General features: G+C 35.0%; 1 protein-coding gene across 2 annotated transcripts in view; it reads right to left on the bottom strand.

The window, feature by feature from the left end:
• The window catches only part of LOC109848986 (ABC transporter G family member 28-like), a 37,158-nt gene that overhangs the window by 2,089 nt on the left and 9,485 nt on the right, over nucleotides 1-25,584 (bottom strand). The window contains exons 4-13 of one of the 2 annotated variants that reach the window (XM_020418746.1): nucleotides 20,944-21,007; nucleotides 20,672-20,818; nucleotides 20,453-20,487; nucleotides 10,152-10,225; nucleotides 5,951-6,783; nucleotides 4,286-4,582; nucleotides 3,171-3,653; nucleotides 2,783-2,931; nucleotides 707-996; nucleotides 491-615 (exon numbers count right to left, since the gene is read on the bottom strand). In XM_020418746.1, coding sequence (XP_020274335.1) covers nucleotides 491-615; nucleotides 707-996; nucleotides 2,783-2,931; nucleotides 3,171-3,653; nucleotides 4,286-4,582; nucleotides 5,951-6,783; nucleotides 10,152-10,225; nucleotides 20,453-20,487; nucleotides 20,672-20,818; nucleotides 20,944-21,007 — 2,497 coding nt within the window. The remainder of the gene's footprint in view (nucleotides 1-490; nucleotides 616-706; nucleotides 997-2,782; nucleotides 2,932-3,170; nucleotides 3,654-4,285; nucleotides 4,583-5,950; nucleotides 6,784-10,151; nucleotides 10,226-20,452; nucleotides 20,488-20,671; nucleotides 20,819-20,943; nucleotides 21,008-25,584) is intronic. The other variant, XM_020418747.1, reaches the window with a different exon arrangement.

Below are 25,584 nucleotides of genomic sequence, written 5' to 3'. Positions count from 1 at the left end.
ATCTAAATCTAAACTGAACACAAACTTTCCAGATTTGTTCCCCATTACAAAGGCCTGGGCCCCTGGGGCTCAAGAAGGTGCTTATGTTAGCAAGAAGCAAAATACCTCAAAAGGGCACACACTAAAAATTCATTCGAAAGACTGGTAAAAATGAAGTATTCGTAATGTAAACCGCATGCGATTGGGTGTAATGGAATAGTTCATTATGGTGAGAAAGAAAGAAATACAGAAGAAGTAACAATGAAAGAAGTACAGGAGAAGTAACAAATCCTATTAAGATTTTCCCTTAAAAAAAAAATCAAGTGTGGTTCCTGACTTTAAATTTTCTATCAATTTTCTCATCATTGAAGACTTTGGGTAAGAATGAGGGAATGGTGTACTTCTGAGAGCTTTCCTATGACACATATATCAAATATCATTAATTTATCTATGTTGATCGAGCATTCATCTGACTATTACATAAAATCGAAAGGGAAGAATAATAGCACACCTTTGAGCATTTACAATGACAAAAGCTTCCAATGCCCATTTTGTGTAACATAAATTTGCCACGATCTTGGAAACATTCTGCTGAGATGCTAGAAGAGTTAAAACTACAGGAAAAAGTGCAGACCACTGCAAGAGCAAGTATAAATGCTAGTTAGAAAATGAGATATGCAATTGGTTTCTGGGGTTGAACAATGAGTCTCCGGTGAAAACAACGTACCAACTGTGCTGATCCTGGTTGGAAGCAGATAGCGAAAGTATACCCAATACCAGTCACACAGTAGACAAGCGCAATTAAAATAATATAATTATCCCAAAATGACGACCTAGGGTTGTTGAAAAAGTAGAACATAGAAAGAAAAACTATGGGTTTGATGATTGTATTGAAATGGTCGATTGTATCTCTAGCAAGGAAATAAGCTAGTGAGCTCATGCCAGAAGCTCTCTCCCTCCAGTACTGCAATTTTTCAAGTGAAAATGATCTCAAAGCTCCAATTTTGCATAGAAGAGCTGCAATCAAGTTCCAGGCAAGGTTAATGTTGGATTCAATATTTCACAACTTCATGAAAACAGACCTTGAGAATAATGGCATTTTAAAGCTAAAATGGCTTGAATGCTGCTTAACTGCACTTGCGGGCAAGGAATTACAAAGTTACATGATCTTAACTGTATTTATAGATTATAGAATCAAAATCTGCGTAAGTTGGGAAATATTTGTCAATTTAAACAGAGAGTAGAAATTCAGATGGTAGAATGATTGAGAAGGATCTCAAAGCATCTAAATGACAAAAAACAACAACAACAACAAAGCCTTTATACCAAAGTTTTGGTGCCGGCTACACTAATATTCTTTCATTCAGTTTTGCTACGGTTTATCTCCTCCATTAAATTAACTAGCACCATATCTTATAACTTCTTCTAAATGTTTGTGGCCTCTGTTGTACATGATCAAATTATATCAATGGAAGCAACCTCTTACCTAAAACAAATGCGCATATTTCTTATCCTATCTCTTAGTGTATATCCATGTTAAGAGGTATAAATTACAACCCAGTCCTCACTATAAATTCGAGTTGTGCTGTAGAGGGTCCTCTGACGACCCACAAGACTATCACAACATTCTCATTTCTTTTCTTTTTTTTCCCTTTTTTTTCGGGGGGTCAATATAACATCCTTGTTTCTGGTACACTCAGTTTTCACATATTGTTTCTTAATTGCCCAGCAAAGCATCTAAAGAGGATCATAAATCCTGAGTTCTAGACATTACAGGCCACTTTTAGTAATTATCAAAACCAGTGAATATACAATATGAGAAAGAAGAGCAGAACTTAAAAAGTTTGTTTTAATTTTAAAACCAGTCCAAGTTGGCATAAAAGGTCAACTTTATAATAAAGATATGGCATGAACAAGTTTAGAGCTGTCAAAGTTTTTCTTTATGTTCATGTATAATAAATTATCATTTTTGTTATTCTCCTCTATATATGAGCATTTTTGTGAATAAAAATGTCATGGGCATGCGCATGATGAAGTTTTCTGATGGAAAATGCAAGAAAGTAGTTTTCCATAAAGTAACAACAGAGTCATGACAACTATGCATAAGAAAAATGTTTGATAGTAATCCATGAAGGTCAGTAGACTCATGGTAATTCCTTAGAACTTACCCTTACAGATGTATATCAAAAGAAAATATGACAGGCAAGTATTTTTATGAAGAAATAAACAGTAACAACATAAAAACAGTTGTCACATTCAAAAGAGCAGTAATAACTAAACTACAAATCCCAAGCTAATTTTGTATTACTAGAACAAAAGTGCAAGGGCCATTGATGACTCATTAGTTTTTTCATAGCAATTCAAGATGACCCCACACTTTTGTTCCTTATATTTTAAAATTAGCATTGGATTTATAGCTTAGTTAGTATTATCCTCTACGAATATTTAATAAAGGAAATATCTAGAATTGAAATGCATTAAACAAAAAAGATTTTCTAAATCCATATAAAATGTCAATACTGATCAAAAAAAATAAAACACCGCTAGGATTCTCATAATCTCCATTGAAATTACAAAAGATAAGAGCTTTTGTTAGTAGTACTAGTGGAACGCATAATAAACAAGAGGATTTTGGTCACTAAAGTTTTAAATTTGTGCACTCAACAAAGTCAATCAAGCCAAGAATCCAATATTAAACAAGAGGCTTTTTCTTGAACACAAATAGAACATGTTTGATGATTAGACAAGAACACTATTGAGGAAATAAGCAGCTCTTAAGACAGAAAATGTGATGCTAACTTACAAACAGCAATGACAGTGTATGTGTAGCCCAATGCCCCAAAGGTATCATCATTCATTTTTGCAAGTATACCTAAGCATACTCCAGCAAGACCGAGAATAATATAATCAACTCCTTGTATCATAGCTTCACGAAGTCGCTGTTTGCCAACCCTAAGAATGATAAACCCATACAAAGTTAGCAGACAAGATCAAAGAATAAATTAAAAGTAGTCTGCCTGAAGATCTTTTGTGTGCAAGTGATGAGAATAAAAGAACATGACAGGATATTTACTACTAACAAAATTCATTACAGGTTAAAGCATATCAAAAGAACTTTCATTATGTTAATAATGTAAATGAAGTATATGATACTGCTTGCAAGTGATGAAGCATATGTTGTGAAAACTTACCTTCCTAAAAAGTACTTGTATTGTGTAAGAACACCTGGGGTTCGGCGGTTTGATAAGTCTCCATGATTTGAAAATACATACCCTAAATCATCTCTTTTTGTTTGCACACTATCCTTTACATTATCCCATACTTCACCAGCAACAGATTGTGCATCAGGGTCAATGCCAGCAGAATCTGCTCCGCTGCCTCTAACTGAGGATTCAGCTTCAGCATCATCAAGTAGCATATCTCGAGGGACATCATACCCATTATGTAGCATCCATCGCAAAGGAAGCTGCTTATAATTGATACCTGTGGTTGTGTTAGGCTTAACTATGCCCTCTAAGATGTCAATAAAATAGTCCGGAGGGTTGACACGGTCAGGGACGTTGATCCCAAGGCCTGAAAAGTACTCTTCAACTCTCTTCACTGATCCATGATAGACTGTAAGACCTCCTTTTGCAAGAAGTATCAAATCATCAAACATCTTGAATAGAGTATAACTGCAGATAGCAAATGGCTTGCCATTAGTTCATGGAGTGTCTCATAACAATATAAAAGCAGAAAAGAAATGCTCATGCTGTCAAATATTATGCTTGACAGAGAAAATTTTTAATTAAAATTTATCTTCCATAGGAGGATACTTCAACTGTAACTATTGCAAGTTACAAGTATACTTCCAATCTTAGCACCTTTCGGCCCATAATAACAGCCACATCTCTTAGCCTTGATTTCAAATTTTAACCTTTGTTCTCACTTAGTTGCTTTCAAATATCTTGGCATACTCCAAATCTGAACAAAAGGGGGTCAGTCATGCTCTGATAAGAGATCACATTTTAAGAAATGGCCATCGACATCAATATCCTAGTTTAGAGAAAACAGAAGTCTTTGCCAATACGGGTAAGCAAATGGCAAAAAGACTATTGAAATTCCATTAGGAAGTTACTTATGTTCAACAAATCTTAGAAATTACTTGTTTAATATAGCTTCCCATATGAATAGCCTCCAGTTTTCTGTTTGCTGACTAAATACGACAATACCACCAACCATTATGAACAAGTTTTTTAGGACAAAATAGAAAAGGATGGATTATCATACATTTAAGAAACGCAGAATCTAATGACTATTAAACAACCTGGGCTGGTGAACGACCATGCAGATGTTTACCCCTTCAGCAGCTTCACGACGAAGAGCTCTAAGAAGTAGCTGAGACGAAGAACTATCCAGACCGGATGTAGGTTCATCCAATATCAAGAGTGATGGTTCCATAACCATTTCCAAACCAACATTTACTCGTTTCCGCTGTCCACCAGAGATGCCTCGCTTCTCTACAGTTCCAACTAATGAATCCCTGATAGCTTGCAGCCCTAAGGATTCAATAACTCTTTCTACAACTAGAACTTTTTCAGCTTTGGATAGGTCTGCAGAAAGCCTACAACATCAGTAAGAAATATGGTCATGTAGTTGATGCTCTAAAAATAACAATGCTTAATATATTAGGCTTCTGAGAGAGGGGGTGAAAAAAAAAAGAAGTCAGCATAATTGATGGAAATATAGAAATTTTTCCCAGCAACTGAAGATGGAAATTAAGTAACCATTTTGAAAATTGAAGGAAATAAGATGAATACATGGATAGGTATGCATCTGGAACTCATGAAAAATAGCACTGATTAAAAAACAAACATTCCAAATCTATCTTTCCAGAAATAAAAGCCAGATGATTTTAATTTCAGGAAATTATCTAACTATCAAATAACATCAATAAGAAAATACAAATAGAGATCCCCATGCCAAAGAACCAGATATAAAGTTTTAAAATAGCTTTATGCATGAAAGTCCGTTAATATGGTCCTAATGTTTTAAATATCGGTTATCGGAAATATCTCAGATGGCCAAAATTCATATCGGATCCTAGTTATCGGGATATATCGGGGATAAGTAGTAAAAATCAGAGTGTTACATCGGATGGTGAGCATATATAATATAATGTCTTAAAAAGTAATCTAAGCACATTTAATGAAACATAAACATACTAATATGTAGCATATATAATATAATGTCTTAAAAAGTAATCTAAGCACATTTAATGAAACATAAACATACTAATATGTAAATAACACATGTTTATAAAAAGTAATCTAAGCACATTTAATGAAACATAAACATACTAATATGTAAATAACACATGTTTAGGATCGCTTACCAATTGTTTTTGTTTGGTGGAAGCAAAATAGAATAGGATTGTATTGTTTTTGTTTAGTGTATGTGGGTCGAATATGGGAAAAAAGAGGGTTTTTTTTGTCTCCAAACGAGAACCAGTTCACTTAGAATGTAAATTGTATAAAATCGGGTGATTTTAGCTCACAAAAAATCGGCCGCTTTATCAGATTTACACTGATATATCGGGAAAAATCAGCCCAAAACTATATGCAATATATTTTTGCAAAAATCGTATCGGCCATGGCCCAAACCCTATATATCGGGGATAAATAGATAAAATCGGCCTATATTTAAAACATTGTATGGTCCTAATTATGCCACTTCCACCCTAAGGACAAAACTAGTTTAAGCAGAGGTTTCAAGTAAGGTTAATATTCAGTTGTAACTTGTAAGAAACAAAGCCAAGAGATGTATATTTCTGTTCTCTTAAAAAGCTTTATGAATTTAAACCAATGTCTACAAAGAAAATATAGAAAATGGATCAAGATTCTTCCTTCAGAGGTTGCTCAGAGTATACTATTGTAATATAACTGGTTAAATATTGAAAAAATACTATGTGATGCTAAAACTGACTTCATACCTGCATCTTGCACTGAACCAAAGATTCTCCTCCACTGTCAGGTTCCCATGCACAATATCATCTTGTGGTACAAAACCAATGATTTTTTTATATGAACGAATCGGTTCTTGTTTCCCATTTATGAGAACTAAACCAGTCACATCACATCCTGTTGCTTTTCCAGCAACAGCACTTAAATACGTAGTTTTTCCAGCACCTGATGGGCCCATGAGAGCAGCTATACGGCCAGGCATAAGTTTTCCCGTCACACACTTTAAGAGTTTTTTCTTACTCCCTTTTAAAGTTAACGAGAGGTCTTTGAAAGCAATCTCAATCATAGGTCTCGTACCTGTATTGTTTTCAGTTGCCATGGAAATTACTCCTGAAAAACTTAAATCATCATTTTCCTGCTGTTGGGCTTTTTCCTTTTCAATTTGACCATATGCATACTTGAAGATTTGACTACGAGTATGCATTTCCTTAGCAGTAGGAACATTCTTCTTCAAGTTTTTATTTCCTATTTCAATATTAAAGCCTTCATCATTGTCAGGGTTTTCTTCAAGTGAACGCATCATTTTTGTCAAATTGCTTGCTTCCTTTTTCTTTGATGCTTTGCTTGCTGACTCTTGCTTAGTTGTCTTCTTGCGGGAAAATGTCCGAGATAATGATGTCTGAAGTCCAATTGCTGATTTCTTTGCAACATCTTTAGCAGATTTCCACTTTTCACGAGCTTGTACAGTTTCTCTCGCATACTTAGCAGCCGCTTCCCTGGATTTGGCTTGCCTTCTCTCACGATTACTCAGAACGTGGCCAGAGAAGTTATATATAACTAACAACAACAAGCATAGAGCAGCCTGTAGAGGGAATAAGAAAAGGGAATTCAGATGAATACAAGCTAAAAAGCTGAAAAATAAACATAATTTTAACAAAACTAAAGTACTGCAATAACTTCAAATAACACAAGAAAATTGTTGGTAATGGAATAATTACAGAGGGAGAAACACATTGGCATGTTCAAGACAACACTAAGCCTTTTATTGTTAGAGATAAATTGATGCTGAAATAACAACTTTTCCAAAAAAAATTTGGCAAAGAATGGCAAAACTTTGGTATAGGGGAATGTTATAAAACTCAGTAGGCTCCATAGGAGTCCAAAATTTGTATGAGAACTTTCGACGCCCACAGGAAGCAGGCACGTGATGCAGGTGGATATTCCACTATCTTTTATTCAGAAAAGAAGCAAGAGTCATCTTGAGATTCACTAGGCATGTGCACCACAAACTTCAATGTTTTGACTATAACTCTGTATAAAATACTCCAAATGACTCTGTCTGTAGCATTGGGAAGTAGACCTTATGCTGAAGGCAGTTCAACATTCAAGAATCAAAATTTTAAAGAGTAGTTTGGCTGAGAAACGAGTGGCTTGCTTGCGTTTAAAATCCCACAAATTCTCCTTTTCTTCTTTTTGTTTGTTTGCATGGAAAGTTGGATAAAAAGTTAGACGTGCGGTCTATTTCTCACTTTCTCCCTGAAGTCCTAGTGAGAGGAGAGAAATTCTGACAAAGGATTTTGCTATATGGCAGCAATGTCCAACAAACTTATCTATCAAATTCTGTCAAAATAACCCAGACATTTTGACGTGGTAATTTGTTTCTGAAAAAAGTATTAGTATGGGACCCGCTTTTTCAAACAAATATTGCCTTGATATAATTACTGTGCGTTATAGTTCGTTACTTGTTTTCGTTTGGGGGCTAAAGTCAGGTATACTGGTCAATAATGTCCAAATGTCACATGTTCTATAAGACCTCTTCTGGCTCTCATTTATAGCCAAGCCATTTTGTGTGTGAAGTTGAACTTTTTCTATCTTCAATTCCCATGGTGGATTCCTTCAGTTCATGAGTTGTATCCTGGTTAGTTGAATGAAATCCAAGGTGGTGATATTCTGCACTGTAGTTCCTAGCTTCCGATCTTAGTGGGGACTACAGTCTTACAAAGATCATTCCATGATTTACACTACCAGCTCTTCACATTGAGATCCACCATCTCTTTCCAGTGGGATCCCAGTTTCATTGCCCTTCCGTAGTTTCTCAATACTACTTTCAATCTTCATGATTGTTTCAAATGAGCAGGCTTTGGCTTATTGCTTGCAACTGTCTAAAGTGCAGAATCATATCCTTGTTGAGGAAGAGGATAAAGAAGTTAAGGAAAAACAAGAAATCACTTAACTAAAAGATGAAGAGGTGGTCCAAGCAGCAGGCAAGACGTTGGTGGTAGGAAGTAGTCTAAGCTACACTGTAGCGATGCTCGATGATAATTTGTTGCACCATAACATCTTTCATACATGAAAAAATATGCAATGCTATTATTGATGAAGGATTTGTGAACTTTCATACAAGAAATACGTTAGATAATAAAATATGCAATGCTATTATAGCTGAAGAATTTGTCAAAAAATTCATTGCTACTTTCATATGGTCGACAATATGAAGCTGTCAACTAAGGACCATCCAAGTCTCTGTAAGCTATAATCAGAAAAGAGAAGTATCAAGAACTCTCTGAAATATCAGAGAGGCAGCAGAGATATCAAATGTTCAAACCTATTGATGATGGAACTGTGAAAGTCATTGCTACTTTCATATGGTCGACAAGATGAAGCTATCAACTACAGACCATCCAAGTCTCCATAAGCTATGATGGTTGGAACTCCTCCCTAAAAAATTACAGATGTCCTTCCCGATGAGATCTTAGGTTTATCACCTACGTGGGAGCGAAGCGGGAAGACAGCTTAAGATTTGCCAAATTTTAGTGAGCTTTAGCAGCAAAAGACGCCGAAGTTTTTTTGAAACAAAACAATAAGAAGGCAGTAAGAATGGACAAAATCAGAAATCAAGAATTTACATGAAAGAGGAAAGTAATTGATGTTAAAGTTTTAATAAGAACAATAAACATCAATTGAAGATGATACATACAGTATATAAATCGTTTAAATATTGAAACCAGGATAAAGCATCTCAATGTAAATTAACTTCCATAGTGGATATAATCAAATATGATGCATCCTACAGATGAAAGAAACCTCTTTTAATACTCCTCATGGACATTCAATCTTCTGGATGCACTATCACGAATCAAGTCTCCAGATCATTCATTGAATAAGCTGTTGCCATGTACTTCGATTACATCATCGTATACAGAAAAAATAAGGAGTGTCTACTGCACTTACAACAAGTGTTTGAAGTCTTAACTCTTAAGAGATAAAAAGGCTCCTTACAACTCAAGATGTTAACTACTTACTAGCAAAGGTGGTGTTCTTGAGTTATGGCATAAAGATGGTTTCTAGCAAAATGGAAGCCAATACGAGGTGGTCACAACAAAGACTCTCCATTAAGTTCAAAGTTGTCATGGCCTAGTTCCTGTTATAGAAGATTCATCAAATATTTGAGTTCTATTTCAGTACCAATCATCAAATGCATGAAAGGTGAGCCGTCAAATTGACCTACAATGCACGAATGATTTTTATATCGCTAAAGAAAAAGATCATCAAAGCACCTATTGCCTCTTTGTAACTTGAGCTTGTATCCAAGATCGATAAGATGCTTCTAATGTTGGCAGTTTGGCACAAATGTAGAACTTAGACAAGGAGGACAGCCAATTAGCTTCTCTAGTGAAAAGCTTGATGGTGCAAAGCTCAAGGACTCCATATATGCAAGTCTACATGCCTTGGATAATTGGATCTATTATTTATTATCAAGGTGTGTGTTGTCTACTCTGGTCATGAGATATCCAAGCACTAAAACTTTTCAACAGAAGCACAATCGACGATATGTTGTTTTGAGTAAAGTGATTCAATCTTTTTCATTTCTACTTAAGAATAAACCAGCATACAAAACTGTGTAACAGATGCTTGAAGTCGATGACAATGCTCCGTTGTTCTCTCTGCAAATAAAAGTTGTATGTTCTTATTCAAGTTATTAAGGACTTGTACAACAAAGTTCCAGATTTTAGAGATATCTAGAAACCTACAAGTGAGAATTATATCAACAATCTCACTGCCACAAAGGATTCTTATCCAAGGAAGTATATTACCATCATAAACGTATTCCAGCATATAGACTACGACAATTAGAATTCCACGTGATAGTAGGACAATGGATCATAGATTTCCAGCTTTGAAAACAAGATGTTATTCAAATTAAATGACAAGTAATTGGAAGATGCTTACCATGACTAAGGCTCCAAATAAAGTAATATTTTGATTTTCAGAATTTGGCTTACAGGAGCTCTTGTAAAAACAGCCTGTAGATCCACAATCAAATAAAGATCATACAATTAGACAATAGCTAAATCAAACACATGTGCCTTAAGTACAAAGATGTTCAAAAGCAAGGAAGAACTAAATCAATTTTCTACACATCAAACAAATTATTTCTTCCAATCTAGGAGTTGGGAGATGAATACACAAGTAAAAACATATGGAAAGGGAAAGTAGCATTGCTACAAATAATACATATAGTAAAATACAGACCTGTAAAGCTAGTATACAACACAGCAGGGCACTACCATTAAGTAAATACATTAAGTATGTAATACAAGATTTCAATTTTGATCTAAATGTGAACGGGAAACAATAAGATTAAAACAAACAACAACCAAAAAAGAACTTATAGCAATAGATCTACCAGGATCAAAAAAACATTTATATTGTGCAAAATTGCATCAAGAATGTCAAAATTGTTTCTCCATGAAGAAATCACAATAAGCAACTATACAAAGAATTCACGATTTACTACTTAAAAAGAAGCAGAACAACATAAAAGTTAATTAAGTATTTAATACTGTAATGAAAGTTTCACTTAAGGGAACTACAGTGGGATTACAGCATGGGTTCACGCTCATCTCATGGCCTGCTTCTCCTGAAGAAGTCACAATAAGGAACTACGCAAAGAATTCACCTACTGAAAAAGAAGCAGAATAACATAAAAAGTTAATTAAGTCTTTAGTACTGTAATGAAAGCTTCATTAAGGGAACTACAGTGGGATTACAGCATGGGTTCATGTTCATCTCAGGGCATGATCTTTTAAAACAGGCGTAAAATTCTATCAAATTACTGAATTTCCAAGGAACACGTTTGCAGTTTGGGAAAAATAAAAAAATTAAAATATTAAAAATTAAAATAAATAAATAAATAAATAAAACCAGCGTTAATTGCCGCTTATCTCCCCACTCCAGTCTATAACATTCAAGGTAGCCATCCAGGTTAACTCGCTGACTTTTTTTAATTGTATGTCTCGGGGCCCATGAAAAAAGCATTTCAGAAAAAAGTTTGGTAAATACCTGGGAGCCACAGACTATCACATACAAGGTAGCCAACTGGGTAGCTTACAGACTTATGCCGCGGGACCCTTGAACACCATTCAAGAAAAGGTTTGGTAAATACAGGAGGGCAAGTGATAAGGCAAGACCCCAGTCATATGGTCCTGCAGGAATGGCCAAAGGCGCATCCCAGAAACCAGCAGGTTAGCCAGGTGCTACAAGGACAAAACCTAGATCCACAACTAGGAGACTGGGTTAATCTCCAGGTTTATACCTGTTGCAGTATGCTTCAATGCTATTCCTGGAGCAAATTAAGGACATTAGCGCTCACGATTTGTGACTCTTATCTGGAGGAGGAGAATATGACATACCTAGGAATGCTCTAATGGTGGTTAAGTTACTTTCACTCTAAAAGTTCTAGTATAAATTAGATAAAATAATTATAATTAAAAAACTTATAAATTTGGAATCCATCACAATCAATGAGAGGGAGAGAGAAGAAGATAGTAGGTTGCAAGAAAATCAATATATAATTAAGGGTTAATTTGGCTAGACGCTCGTACTATTGCCCACTTGCTGTGAGACCAACGACTAAAATGTTTTTAACTTGTTTATGTTAGGAGGTCTATTTTTCAAAAATAATTTATTTTTCTCTGAGGGTAAAAGAGTGGAACATATTCACTCAGGGGGTCTATCTGCAACAATAGAACTATAGGGGGTCTATCCACAATCGGGCAATAGCATTGGATCAATCTACAATTTAACCCAATAATTAATTTATAGAAGTTCAAAAGTCAGCTGTCTAAGAAGTTGTCAAGTCACAACCAAGGGGTTTATTTTAGTATATAGTATAGATAGATCAATAGGGATATAGGTGTGATGCCACGACTAACTCCAAGACGAGGGCCCGTAGGGCAATAATGTTTTCATCACTCCAGTAATCAAGGTTTTGAATGGCTGCCGACATGTCAGTTTGGGAGCTCCAATACCACAAAATCATGCTTTCAAAGACATATGGCGTTTTGAGGACAAATATCGGGATATGAGAGGACATAGCGGCCAATAGGCTAATTTTTAAGATCTTACTCTTTCAAACTTGAGTTTAGAACCCAAAAGCCAAAGCTGATCATCCAATTGTTCTGCCCAAATTTAAAAAATCGGATTGCCAAGTCTAGGGCAAAATCATGCCCCAAAAATAAAGTGCTCTGCTCCTCCTTCGCTTCCTCTATAAGAAAATCGATGGAGAATTCATCGCTGAATTCTGACGTCGGCTTGAGGTTTCGGTGATGAAGGGTTTTAGGATATATATATATATATATATATATATATATGAGAATTAAAATTTAAATAACATTTCTTTGTTTTCTTTATTGTGTAGATTATAAATTGGAAAGCTGCTCATTTTTTAACTACATATCCAAACGGCAGTTTAAAATCATAGTTCTAAACTACGTATGAATTGAGATAACCCGACTCACTTCTAATGAATTTCAAGAAGTTGATGTAAAATATAGTATATACTTACAAGAAGTGTATGGCAAGTGTTATATACATATATGGTATAATTGAGTACACACCCTGAATAAATGTATGCATATATTCAAGGACTGTCCAAGGAAGTGTCGATGCAAGAAAGGGCAAGCGTGTGTCGGACATGAGCGCGGGTTAACATAGAAGTGTCCAGGAAACATGGGTCACAACAAATCAGAGCTAGCATGTTTGGAGCAAACAGTGAGACTAAGCTTAAGGGTGAAGTGTAACATAGTGGTAGCCAAGAATTATCCCACCTAAATGGGAACACCTAAGCGGTAACAAATCTGCAAAAATTGCTAAAAGTAAAGGGAGGTAATTCCAGATAGGTAAATTTACCCCTCTCGGTTTATAGTTTTATGTCTACTTATGCTAAATAACACATCATTAAGGTAGAAAGAACAATTGTACAGTACAAGTTGGACTGAAAAAGGTGATATCCTTAGAGGGAAGGTACTGAGTACACAATAAGTCAATGTCTAAAGTATGATTTGCAAACTCAAATATAGTTATAAGAGACAAGGTGTCAAACACTGCTTGACAACATAAGAGACATGACAATTAAGGCATATTTCTCCTAATATATGTATATTTGTGATTTAGGAGGATCCTTCTATTCCATCAAGGAGACTAAAATTGTGGCACCTTGTAGAATCCTATTACAACTAGGAGTATGAGTCCTATTATAAGTAGAAGTATTGTGTCCTATTTGTATTAGGAGTATTGTCCTATTGTAATTAAAAGTATGAGTCCTATTACAACCAGGAGTATGAGTCCTATTTGTATTAGGAGTACAAGTCCTATTGTAATTAGGAGTATGAGTCCTCTTGTGATTCGAAGCATGTCCTATTATGATTATAAGTCTGTAGGATCTAAATTACATAGAGTTCTATCTTCACTAGGAGTATGTAATTACGGATTTAGGAGTCATATTCATACTGATTAAGTGTTGTAATCCTATAAATACTGATTACAACTCATACTGGGTGTTGTTTAAATAGCAATTCTGTAGAAGAATTCTATTTAAATAGCAAGTCCAATTCATATAGTAGCCATAATCATAATGCTATTCACATTTGATATCTCTATTTAAAGAGATGAATTGCAATTTGTAAATCAAGTTAGTCTAGAAGCAATACAAGAAAACCTTAGGAGAAGAGTGTTGCTCGCTCCACCAAAAATTTGTCTTTATGTTTTGTTCTTGTAGTTGTAATTCTCTTCTACCTTCTTTTTATTCTATCCAATGCGTCGCGTGGACCAATTGGTATCAGACTAATAAGATCCTATTGTGTGGGTTTACTGTGTATGGTCGCAACTCGACAAAGATCATATGACATTGGAGTTTGATCACATCAAGTGCTCAACCGACAATAGCGACAAATATATCAACAGATGGCAGAAGACGATCTTGCATCACGGATGGCTAGATTCAAGGTACGCATGGATTCTTTGACGACTATGATGGAAAAGGTGTTGTTCCAAATTTTTTTCAAACCCCTCTTCTTCTAAACCAAACACTGAAGATTCTGCAAAAGATGTTAGATTTGCTGAATCAAAGAAAGGAGTAGTTTTAGATAATGAAGATAGGGGAAAAGAAGAGAAATGAACTACTTCTACTAGTTTTGGTTCGACAACCATGCAACCTCTCAAAATGGAGGCCAAGATTGATATTCTTATATTCGATGGAGTGGTTGATGCAGAAAAGCTAGATAGTTGGATAGGTCAGTTGGAGACATATTTTACTATCTATGGCTATACTTTAAAACAGAAAGTTTGTTTTGCAAGACTAAAATTAACAAGTCAGAATTTTTCATGAAACACCACAACGCGTCTACCATAAACTGGAAGAACTTCAAAATCGTTATCCCCAAGCAGTTTTACCCTGTGAGGCACGAAGAAGACCGATGGATCCGATGACAATATCTTAAACAAAACTACGTTTTTCATAAGCAAGCTATCTTGAGTATACCACTGATTTTCATAAGCAAGCTATCTTGTTAGGATTACTAATAGACGACCAGGAAATCTTGATGAAGTACATTGGACGACTGCATGAATCAATTCGAAAGAAGTTAAAGTTATTTTTAGTCTCAAATATTGAGAAAACTAGCAAGAAGGCTACTGCAATTGAAGGGGACAACGTTAAAAATTTCAGGAAGTATGACAACGTTAAAAATTTTAGGAAGTATGACAAATTGAAAGTGAAGCCGGACTCAAACAATGAAAAGCAAGAGGAATCAAGTAAGAAGCAATCTCATGTAACTCAATAGAATTTTTGTGATCATTGTGATAAAAGTGGTCAGACAAAGGAGAAGTCTTAGCTACTTCATCTTGAGATGAACATGCGAGGCGATAAGAAAGATGATTGAAGAAGCAAGGGAAAGTCCACACTGCATATTGATGGCGCTGAAGAGTTGCCAGAACTACAAAAGGGCGATAGAGAGGTTTGATTTGATGATGAAGACATGCTACTCTACTCATGATGATTCAAAGATGCAATAGGAGCTTTTTCATCTGAAAATACAAGTGAAGAAGAGCGTGATCAAAACAATAGAAGATTCAGACAGTTCAAAGAGTATTATTTCATAAGGTTTGTTGGCCAAGATGGGATGAGCTACAACACCACATTCAAAACTATATCCTTTGAGATGGATTTAAAAAGATGTGGAGATGTGCATTACCAAGCAGTGCACTTTCAAGTTTGCAATCACAAACAAGTATATCAATGAGGTAACGTGTGAGGACATCCGGCTTGATGTTTGTTCTATGATACTTAGTATTCTTTATTTGTGGGATCGGGGTGCTCCACATTATCAAATGTTGAGGACGTATAAGTTTGTGAAGGATAGCAAGTAGTTCATTATCCATGCTAGTATGAACATAGATGAGTAAGCAAAACATATGGTGAATCCTAGCAGAAGGATTGTGCTATTATTTCAAAGCTTTAAATATCAATTTTTGAAAATATATTGGATGGTCAAAACTTATATCGGATCTTAGTCATCGGGAGATTAGTAAAAATCGGAGTGTCATATCGAATGGTGAGCATATATAATATTCTAAAATATAATCTAAGCACATTTAATAAAATATCGAGAGATCGAGAGGGTCTTCGAAAGAGGTCGTCGATAGAGGTCTTTGAGTGAGAAATTTGCGAGCAATCTTGGAGGAGAGAACAGTTGAGGCAAAGAGAATTAGGGTTATACGATGAGCAGATGTGAAAAGGAATAAGATATCACGGTTTTTGTTTAGTGTATGTGGGTCGGATATGGAAAAAATAGGGTTTTTATCTCCAAACCCAAACCGGTTCACTTAGAATGTAAACTACAGAACATTGAGTGATTTTTAACCAATGAGAAATCGGCCCCTTTTCCGGACAAATAGACCAAAAACAATATGCGATACATTTTTGCAAAAATCGTATCAACCATGACTGAAATCCTGTACATCGGAGATAAATCAATAAAATCAACCTATTTTAAAACCATTGTACTATTTACTCGGTCAAAGGAGGAAGTGAATGTCTCACACACCTTATTGTCAAGTAAGAGTAGACAAGGAGAGGAGATTGAGGATGTTCAGGACACGTATGATGATTTACTCCAGAAGCCAAGGGGCTTGCCACACAACATACTATCAAGCATCAAATTGAGTATTTCTAGTACCTCTCTTATGAATTTGAGGATGTATCAACAATCTATTGTAAAGAACGAGGAGATTGAAGTGCAATTGCAGCACTTTCAATAAAGGTATAAAGACCGGCATGACAAGCATCGAGTTAAAAATTCAAAGTGAGTGTTTGGTTCTGACTGAACAAGGAGAGGTTAAAGGGTGAAGAAAAGACAATCAACCTTATTCCATATGGTCGATTTAAAATCTTGAAACAATATGGAGATAATGCTTATCAGTTCGAGTTGCCTACATATATGCAAATTTAGTTTGTCGTCAATGCTGAAATTTTGAAGTCATTTGAGCCTTCCATGTTAGATGAAGGGGATGAGCCCACTATCGTACTCCCACTACTTTATGATTTGTTCATTGAGAAAGAGCCGCTTAAGGATGATAGTGTTTTGGAGCAAAAAGTTCGTGAGAAAAGATAATGAAGAATCATTACCTACAGGATCGAACAGAAAGGTAAACTGGCAAACCAAGCAAAATGGTATAGTGCGGAGAAATGGAAGCATGTGCTTCCCCACTTGAAGTTTTGAGCTTGCGGGGCTTCACTCTTTCAAAAGGAGAGAGTATTGATCTAGAAGGATGCTTCTATTCCATCAAGGAGACGGAAATTGGAGCACGTTAAAGTCTTATTACAACTAGGAATATGAGTCCTATTATAACTAGGAGTATTGAGTCTTATTTGTATTAGGAGCACCAGCCCTATTGTAATTAGGGGTACAAGTCTTATACAACTAAGAATACGAGTCTTATTTGTATTAGAAATATGAACCCTATTATAATTAGGAGTATGAGTCCTCTTGTGATTTGGAGCATGAGTCCTATTATGATTAGAAGTATGTGGGATTTGAATTACATAAGAGTCCTATCTTCATTAGGAGTTTGTAATTACAGATTTAAAAGGAGTCCTCATTAACTAGGAATTGTAGTCCTACTCATATTAGGTGTTGTTTAAATAGCAAATATATAGGAGAATTCTGTTTAAATAGCGAGTCCAATTCATATAGTAGTTATAATCAGAGTGCTATTTAGATTTGAGATCTCTATTGAAAAAGATGGATTGCAATTTGTAAATCAAGTTAGTCTAGAAGCAATACAAGAAAATCTTAAGAGTAGAGCATTGCTCGCTCCACCAAAAACCTATCTTTGAGTTTTGTTCTTGTAGTTGTAATTCTCTTCTACTTCTCTTTGTTCCATCTAATAGGTCGAGTGGATCAATTTGACTCATAAGTGAATGTATTGGATTTTTATTCACATTGAAAAATCAAATTTTAGTAAAATAATCTACAAAATAGGTACACTTTGTCAAATGTAACTTTTTACATATTTGTAAGGTGAATAATGATTTATGAGTTTGCAAGTGATGGTAATGGATGAACATGCATATTGAATTCATCATGTACACAAATTTGCTAATTTTCCATTGGAGAAAGTCTTATACGTATCATCATAAAATGATGGGCTATTCAGTTAGATATGGTCAAAAAATCAACTATAACCTTGCCTCAAGGAGGTGGTCTATATTAGTGAGGTAGTGTAGAGTATGTTAGAGGGTCTAAAAAACTAGCTAAGCATAACACGGTGATTGAAAACATTGTGAAGAATAAAGACATCAGTTGCTAGAAAGAAACCAAACTTCTCTAACATTTCTAATAGATCTCGTGATACATCAGAGCAATGTTTTAAATATCGGTTGATAAAACGATGATTTATCGGTTTTGGGGGCCTCCCCGCTATGATAAGTTTAATTCTAAGTCGTTTATCGTTTTTGAATATTTATCACTGATAATGCGACGATAAAGTGAGTTATCGGCCGATATTGTCAGCCCAAAAATTAGAATTTTTGGTCTTTGATTTGAGTTTTGATTTCGGGCAACGAGCACCTATTCAATGCACTTTAAACCCGACCCGACCCAAGTTTCTACTATTGGTTAGTGATGCTTAACATAATTATTTACAGTTTGGTATGTTTATATTTTATTAAGTGTAGTCAGATTATATTTTAGAATATTATATCATATATATCACTATCAAGTAATTTCACTCTAATAAATACTACTTATCATCGATATATCCACGATATCTACTATCCGACATAGATTTTGACTGTTCGATAAATCTCCAATAACCGATATTTAAAACCTTGCATCAGAGGAAGGCATATGATTGTTAGGTACATTAAAGAAGATAAAGGTGTTTTCTATGATATTATAACTGCCAATGTTCAGGTAGACTTCCTAATTTAAAAGTGTGGACAAGTTACTTCTCTATGGCCACCTTTATGATCCTAGACTGAGATTCCGAATGATTCAATTTATTTGAGAAAAAATGGAACCTATGGTTATGTGTTTTAATGTTGTAAGTGGAAGGAGATGGAAATCCAGTAGCGTCATGTTGGATATCCATGAATAGAGAGATCACTCAATTTATCCAGAGACAAAGGGATCTGAATCTTGTCAAATTAAATTATATAGAATGTTAATGTCCATAGACAAACAGTGCACATTTCATAAGAATTCAGTATTATCACTAATAAACCTACCCCTCCACCACAACATTTGTGCCTCATTATTTGGAATCTAAGAAGAAAGATGTCTACATTTAAACTTTAAAGTGTTTTTAGAGGATGAAGATCTCTAAAAGGTCTATTGAAAGAGTTAGGTTTACACGCCAGCCACCAAGCTCAAGTGACCGTAGAAGCAGCTGAGCTAGGGGTATAGCAGCATGTTCCGACGAACATTGTGACCTTGTCAAGAGTATCAGAGATCTCGCAGCGGTGGAGAAACATGTCCATCTAAATTAGAATGAAAGCACTAGCAAGATAGCATTCTAAGGTGGAAATTAAGCGGATATAATACAGAGAAAATTATGTGAATGCATGGCTGAAATAGGAAGACCTTTTTCTAATAATTGCCCATTTGGTTGGTTTCTTAGAAAGAAAATAGGGGAGGAAGCCATCAAAAATGGTTTCTAGCAATTTCCTCAAAAAAAACCCATGAAATGAGTTTACTAAAATTTGGATCGTATCATCCAATAGGAAGGTGACACATCACATTTCTTATTGGTTTCAAGATGAGAACAAAACAAAGAGAAAAAAAAAACTATAATAGGCTATAATGGTTTTACTTGGCTTTTTGGGCAACCAAACAACCGGCTAACATAAGATGTCATCTTGATTATAGATCGTTCAGTACATGATACATCTAATGTAAGACCTATATTAAGGTGATATATAAACCATAAGAACCTTTTTTAAAGTCTATTCAGAGTAAAATAAGCCCAAATTGGCGGATGTATGAGACACAATGGGAGATAACAGAGGATGTACTAGTAAGAGTTGCATGAGTCAAAACAAGATTACTGGAAGTGAAAGTAAACAGGTGACCATGAAACCTAAAACTGACATGGCATTCCATTACTTTTTAACAAGACTTCTGGAATTTGACCATAGCAATCTGAAATTTGACCATAGCAATCTTACTCTAGGTACTCAGTCAGTTTGAGCATGTGGTGTTAATACTCGATAGGCTCTATTACTCATATGTTGTCTTATTCCTAAAGAAGGGAAATCCAAAGGCAACCGGAGATCATGCAAACCCATCAGTTTGTTAAATATTGTGTCATATAGTTAAATTTCTCCTTAACAAGATGACTAAAAGGAGATACATAATCTTATTAATGAATAACATATGGCACTCAGAGCAAGGTGATTCATCCTCAATAGGGTATCCAGGCCGAAATAGTGAATAAATGTCGTAGTCTATGGGCTAACAGTGTGGTTATGGTCTTATAGATATTGTTCTTGTTCCACAAGGTAAAATGAAAACAAAAGTTACCAAGAAGATAATTCTCGTGTATAACATCAAATGTAATTGCACCACAATACAACAAGTTTGTGCCTTTGGCATACTCTAGATCACGTCAATTCTCTCAATCGTATAGAAATAAAGAAGATTCAATTACCTAAAAGTTGTAAATAAATTGTAGTCAGAAGTGGAACTTACTTATTTGAGAAATAGAGCCCTTCCGGCAGTAATGCCTGAAAAGTCCAGAAAATATGTCGTAAGTAGTAGCTAACTAATTATAAACCCAAACATATTTAATATCTAAGAAATATTCGACATAGTGTATCATTGTATCTAGTTATTTATTGGAAAAGGATAAATAATAGAGATAGAACTTAAATAATGATGTAAGGGTGCTGGATAGATAAGATAATATACCCACTACTACAAGAAATTTTCTTAATGGTGCTAGGACAATAGTATCCTGCTGGGCAGAACATTTGGCTACTTTTTGTAACATCAGCCCATATATCTGCACCTCCACAAGTATGATTTGGCTGTCCTCGAGGTAACTGGTACTGGTATCTGCATGATTAATAACTTGTACATTCATGTGGCACGATGTTAATTTCTTTTTCTTTTTTTCTTTTTTCTTTTTTTGAAAAAAGCTCAGCAAAAGGAAAGATAAAAATGAAACTGCACCAACTTACGGATCACAAAGACCAGTAGCGTTGTTAAGACTTGCAAGTGGACAATATGCACCCAGGGGACAAGCTTTATTTTTAAAAAAGGAAACCAAGATTAGAAATACCATTTAAGAAAAATGGATAACTAAGTAGAAAGTACTGCATCTTTAACCCTCAATATAAATAAGAAGACACAACACTTCATCATATCCAGCAGTATCAATGAGCACAAGGTAAGGAAATTCCAAAAAATAGTGCAAGCAAATATTATCTGTAATAATCAATATTTTATTATTTTAGATGCAAAATAATAAATTTGGTTAAATATACAAGAGTTGATAGAGAAGGCCCACATGATGTAAGAATTTGGAAATCCAGTTTTCTCAAAGGTCAATTAGTGTTAAATCTAAACCTAACAAACCCACCAAATCTATACCTGAGATCTTAGATGTACAGTTCCACCTCTTATCTTGATTTTCTCTCACGGATGAGAGTGGGAGATTTATTTTCGGAGATACTCCTACAACTAACCAAGCCCACTATTTGAAATCCCTTAATCTCAAGGATATCTTAGTTGAATCTCTCCTTCAAAAAAAAAACCATGTCAAGTTCTCTTTTGCTCTGAAAAAAAATACAACAAAAAAAAGAGAGGAGAAGGGAAGCAGCGACTACAATTGAAGGAGAGAAGGAAAAAAATTACTTGCTTGGGTTTAGCTTTCGGAGTTTCTCTCGAATTTCGGCAAGCATACTTTCTTCTCAAGTTTCCCTTTTCTATAGATTAGATTTTTTTTCTCATTCCTACAATTTTGCCCCCAAATGATTAAGTAAATCCTTTGTTAATTTTAAGTGGTTGCAGCGTATTGAATTATTAGAAGTACCCACATGAAAGGAGGAAACCTTGATTGTTCATTAGTTTGTATAATCCTAAAGTTATTTTTCTTAATTGTGTTTTGAACCTTTGATGCTCTGTAGGATTTCGTTCACCTAGGTGAACTTAGACTGCATGCACCTAAAATTTTTACTGTAGCTTCATGATAACTATTGTCTTAATTGTAGTTATGTTTTTGATATAATTCTTTCTAATAATTTAGTCTTAAAATAGATAGTCTAGTTAAAAAATAACTTTTTTTAATAAGAAAGAATTTCTATTCTTAATGTTTCGCTTTCTTTCCTTTAGACGGTCAAAGAAAAAAAAAATTATATATATAATTTTTGTTTACTAATTATTTTGAGAAAAAAAGGGTTTTATAATCCTACGATTTAGCTTGTTACTACCTTATTTTTTATTTAGTTTTCTTATTTTTTCTTCCTGGCCATAACATTATTCTTGCTACCAACAGTGTTATGTTCACATAAGTTTTTGTACAAGTCAGAAGGTAAAATTTTCGTAGATTTTTATAAAAATATATGTATAACTAATTTACATATGCAAAATATATTTTGAGGACTTATAGAACTAACTGAAATGTATTTAGTTATTTCCTGCATCACCTTTGACACAAAAGAATGATGTTTGTAGTGGTTAGTTGCGTTTGACAATGACACAAAGGTCTAGAGTTCGAATCCCAGGGATCCTGATTTTTCACAAAATTTCATTTGGATCGGGTTTTGAACCCAACCGGACCTGGTTAGGGTCCAACATCAAATACTAGACCAATTTGGGTCTAAAACTCAAATTTCAGACATGTTTGGGCCTTTTGCTCACTAAAACCAGTTTTGTAGATTTCTATGTTGTCAAATCAAACCCGTTTGGCACACTTTGACACTAAACAATTATGTTAATTATCTATTTTCCTTTTTATTATGAATGATGATATTGTTTGATCATTTGGTGCTTGTTGGATCACCTAATCACATTTTATAGGGTTGATTGTGCATGAAGATGACTTCCGTCAAAAAATATGATTCATAAACGTGTTATCATAGCATGACTATACCCTCGACATCTATATCCCAATGTGAGGAGTTTCTCTTGATTATTACTATTATTATAATCAGTGTTATCGAGGCGCAAAGCGCAATGCGGGGCGCAAAGGTCCCTTACGCGCACCATGCGCAAAGCGCACAACGAGACGCGCGCCTCACTAATTGAGGCGCATAACTCAAACTAATATTTGCCAACATCATAAGACAGAAACATATAAGCAACATATTAGTTACCTACATCTAAAATTATGAGAATATCAACTTAAATCATCAAATTATGCTAACTGAATTTTTAAAGTAATAAAAAAGATACAAGAAACATGTATTTAAATCATCAAATTAAGTGATTAACAATTATGAGCATATGTTTATAAATTGTCACATAAAAGACTAAGAAATATAATTAACAAACATGACTGTTCATAATTTTCTAGTTAGTATTCTTAATTGATATTTGCTACTTAGCATGAAAAGATGAAGAATGAATGTAACAATTACATATTTACATGTTTATAATTTGCTAGTTAGCATGCTAATTAGAGAATGAAGTTACAATTAGCAAACAAGTATACTAAATTACTAATTATTGTTTCCTTTTTATAGGTTAAACATGAAAAGATGAAAATAGATTAGCAACTAGTAAGAAAGAGTATATTACATGATATAAATATGTAATTATGTAAATTATTTAAAAAAAATAGAAGAAAGAGTATGTTACATAACGCAGGTGTGAGGCGCACGTGAGGCGCGCGCGAGGCGCACGTGAGGCGCGAGCGAGGCGCAAGTGAGGCGCATGCGAGGCGCGCGCCTCGCTGCGTGCAGCGCCCCGCCTCATGTGCGGGGCGCATTTCCCCCAGGCCGAAGCGCCCCGCGCCCGGGGCGTGCCCGAGGCGCGCGCCTCAATAAGCCTGATTATAATAGCATTGACTAGATGATGCACCCATCTTGATTGAACATGTTTGGGTTACGGTTATTTTTTATAATTTTACGGAAGTCGTTCCACGGTAACTCTGTGGTTAGTGAACGATATTTCATGCACAACCGCTTAAAATAAATAGATAAATGTGGGGTTTATAAAAAAAAATTGGACGGAGAATATAACGTGTATATAAGCAGACTCATGCACATTCTTGATATCCAGATTTATATATAAGAGTTAAAGGTCAATCCTGACTTGAAGCCGTGATCCTGAGACGGTTTACGGGTACCCGATTTATGTACATGAAATATTTTCTTTTCAAATTCAAATAACACCTAAAATAATAATAATGTGCTTGTGTGCCTTGTGGTAGACTTTTTTTTTGATATCTACAATTAGTATTTTCTTTTATCACCTTTAATTGAGTTTTTATCTTTTCTTTATACCTGCTATATACACTTACACGTGCACAATTCCTTCATTTTACATGCTTGTTGGGAGTTTTCTGACTCCCTTGGGGTTTGCACACCCCAGACTCAGGAACTGTTCTTTCTTCGCAGGACCGAGAATATTTTGAGGAGCAAGTCTAGCGGCAGTGATCACCTTTTAGTCCATCAGTTCTTCAGTTCAGTTGGTTTAGGTAGTTACTTAGTTTAGACTTTTTCTTGAGCCACATGTGACTTTTTCTAGACTATGATGTAATTTTTTATTACCCTTTCCCATTATGGATAGTTGTGAACTCGTAGTTGGACTCCGTCCTTTTGGAGATTTCTCCATCTATATATTTCTTTTATTATCTTAGTTACATGCTCTGTGGTGTAGTTTTGGCTTTATATCAATATACATGACGATCTAGATGCGTGAATGTGACCCAATGGTTGCATTGTTGGCCGAATCATGTTCTAAATTATTACACTTTGAAACCGGGGCGTGACATTATCCATGTAAAAACTGATATATGCTAACAGACATCAAGCTGCGTGAAAGCAATCCAAATGATTAACACTAAAGTGTATAGATTGATAAGCGTATCTGGCTGATGTTGCATGACGTGGTTTTTAAACACCTCTACTTAAGAATTGAACAATCCCTCTGTAAAGTAGAGCAACCTAAAGCCTACTAATGGAGGAATTAAAATACAATGCTCATATCTCAGATTTGAGTTCAGCCAGCAACTAGAACTGTAAAATACTATCTTACACCACTATCTAAGTTGTTTGGTCTTGAATGTTATAGAACACGGACGTAAAAACCTTGCCATTAGATTGTCATTTTGTGTTCATGTGATGGAAAGGCAAAAAAAATTAACGACCTGATTTTTGGGACAAAGACTAAGGATCTGAGACTTCAATTCTGATGAAACTTCAAGATAAGGCTACATCATATCACGTGAATCTACAAAGAAAACCTTCCAGCCGCTAAATCATGTAAGATATTGCATAGGGTACTATGATAAGCACTCTTGTCATAATTGTCTGCCAACACATTCAGATGCACATGATGTATGCATCAAGAACACAGAACATTTTCCCTAAATATTGCCTTCTTATTTAGTTCCAGTTTCTTCTTTCTAATTTTTTTCCAATATTCCATTTTTTCCAATATATCCAAATGCCTAAAGATTAAAATCCTTGCAGACTTATTGAATTTTCATTATTTTCCTCTTGTTTACGGATGGACAAAACTATAATCTCTGATGAAGAAAGACAGCAGCTCTCAGGTATTATTTTCCTCTTGTTTACGGATGGACAAAACTATAATCTCTGATGAAGAAAGACAGCAGCTCTCAGGTATTATTTCTATATAGCTACGAGGGATCT

This window comes from Asparagus officinalis, chromosome 7, assembly GCF_001876935.1.
Source record: "Asparagus officinalis chromosome 7, Aspof.V1, whole genome shotgun sequence".
Taxonomy (NCBI): domain Eukaryota; kingdom Viridiplantae; phylum Streptophyta; class Magnoliopsida; order Asparagales; family Asparagaceae; genus Asparagus; species Asparagus officinalis.
Note: the sequence above shows the minus strand (reverse complement) of the source record. Positions and strands in the feature narration are given on the sequence as shown.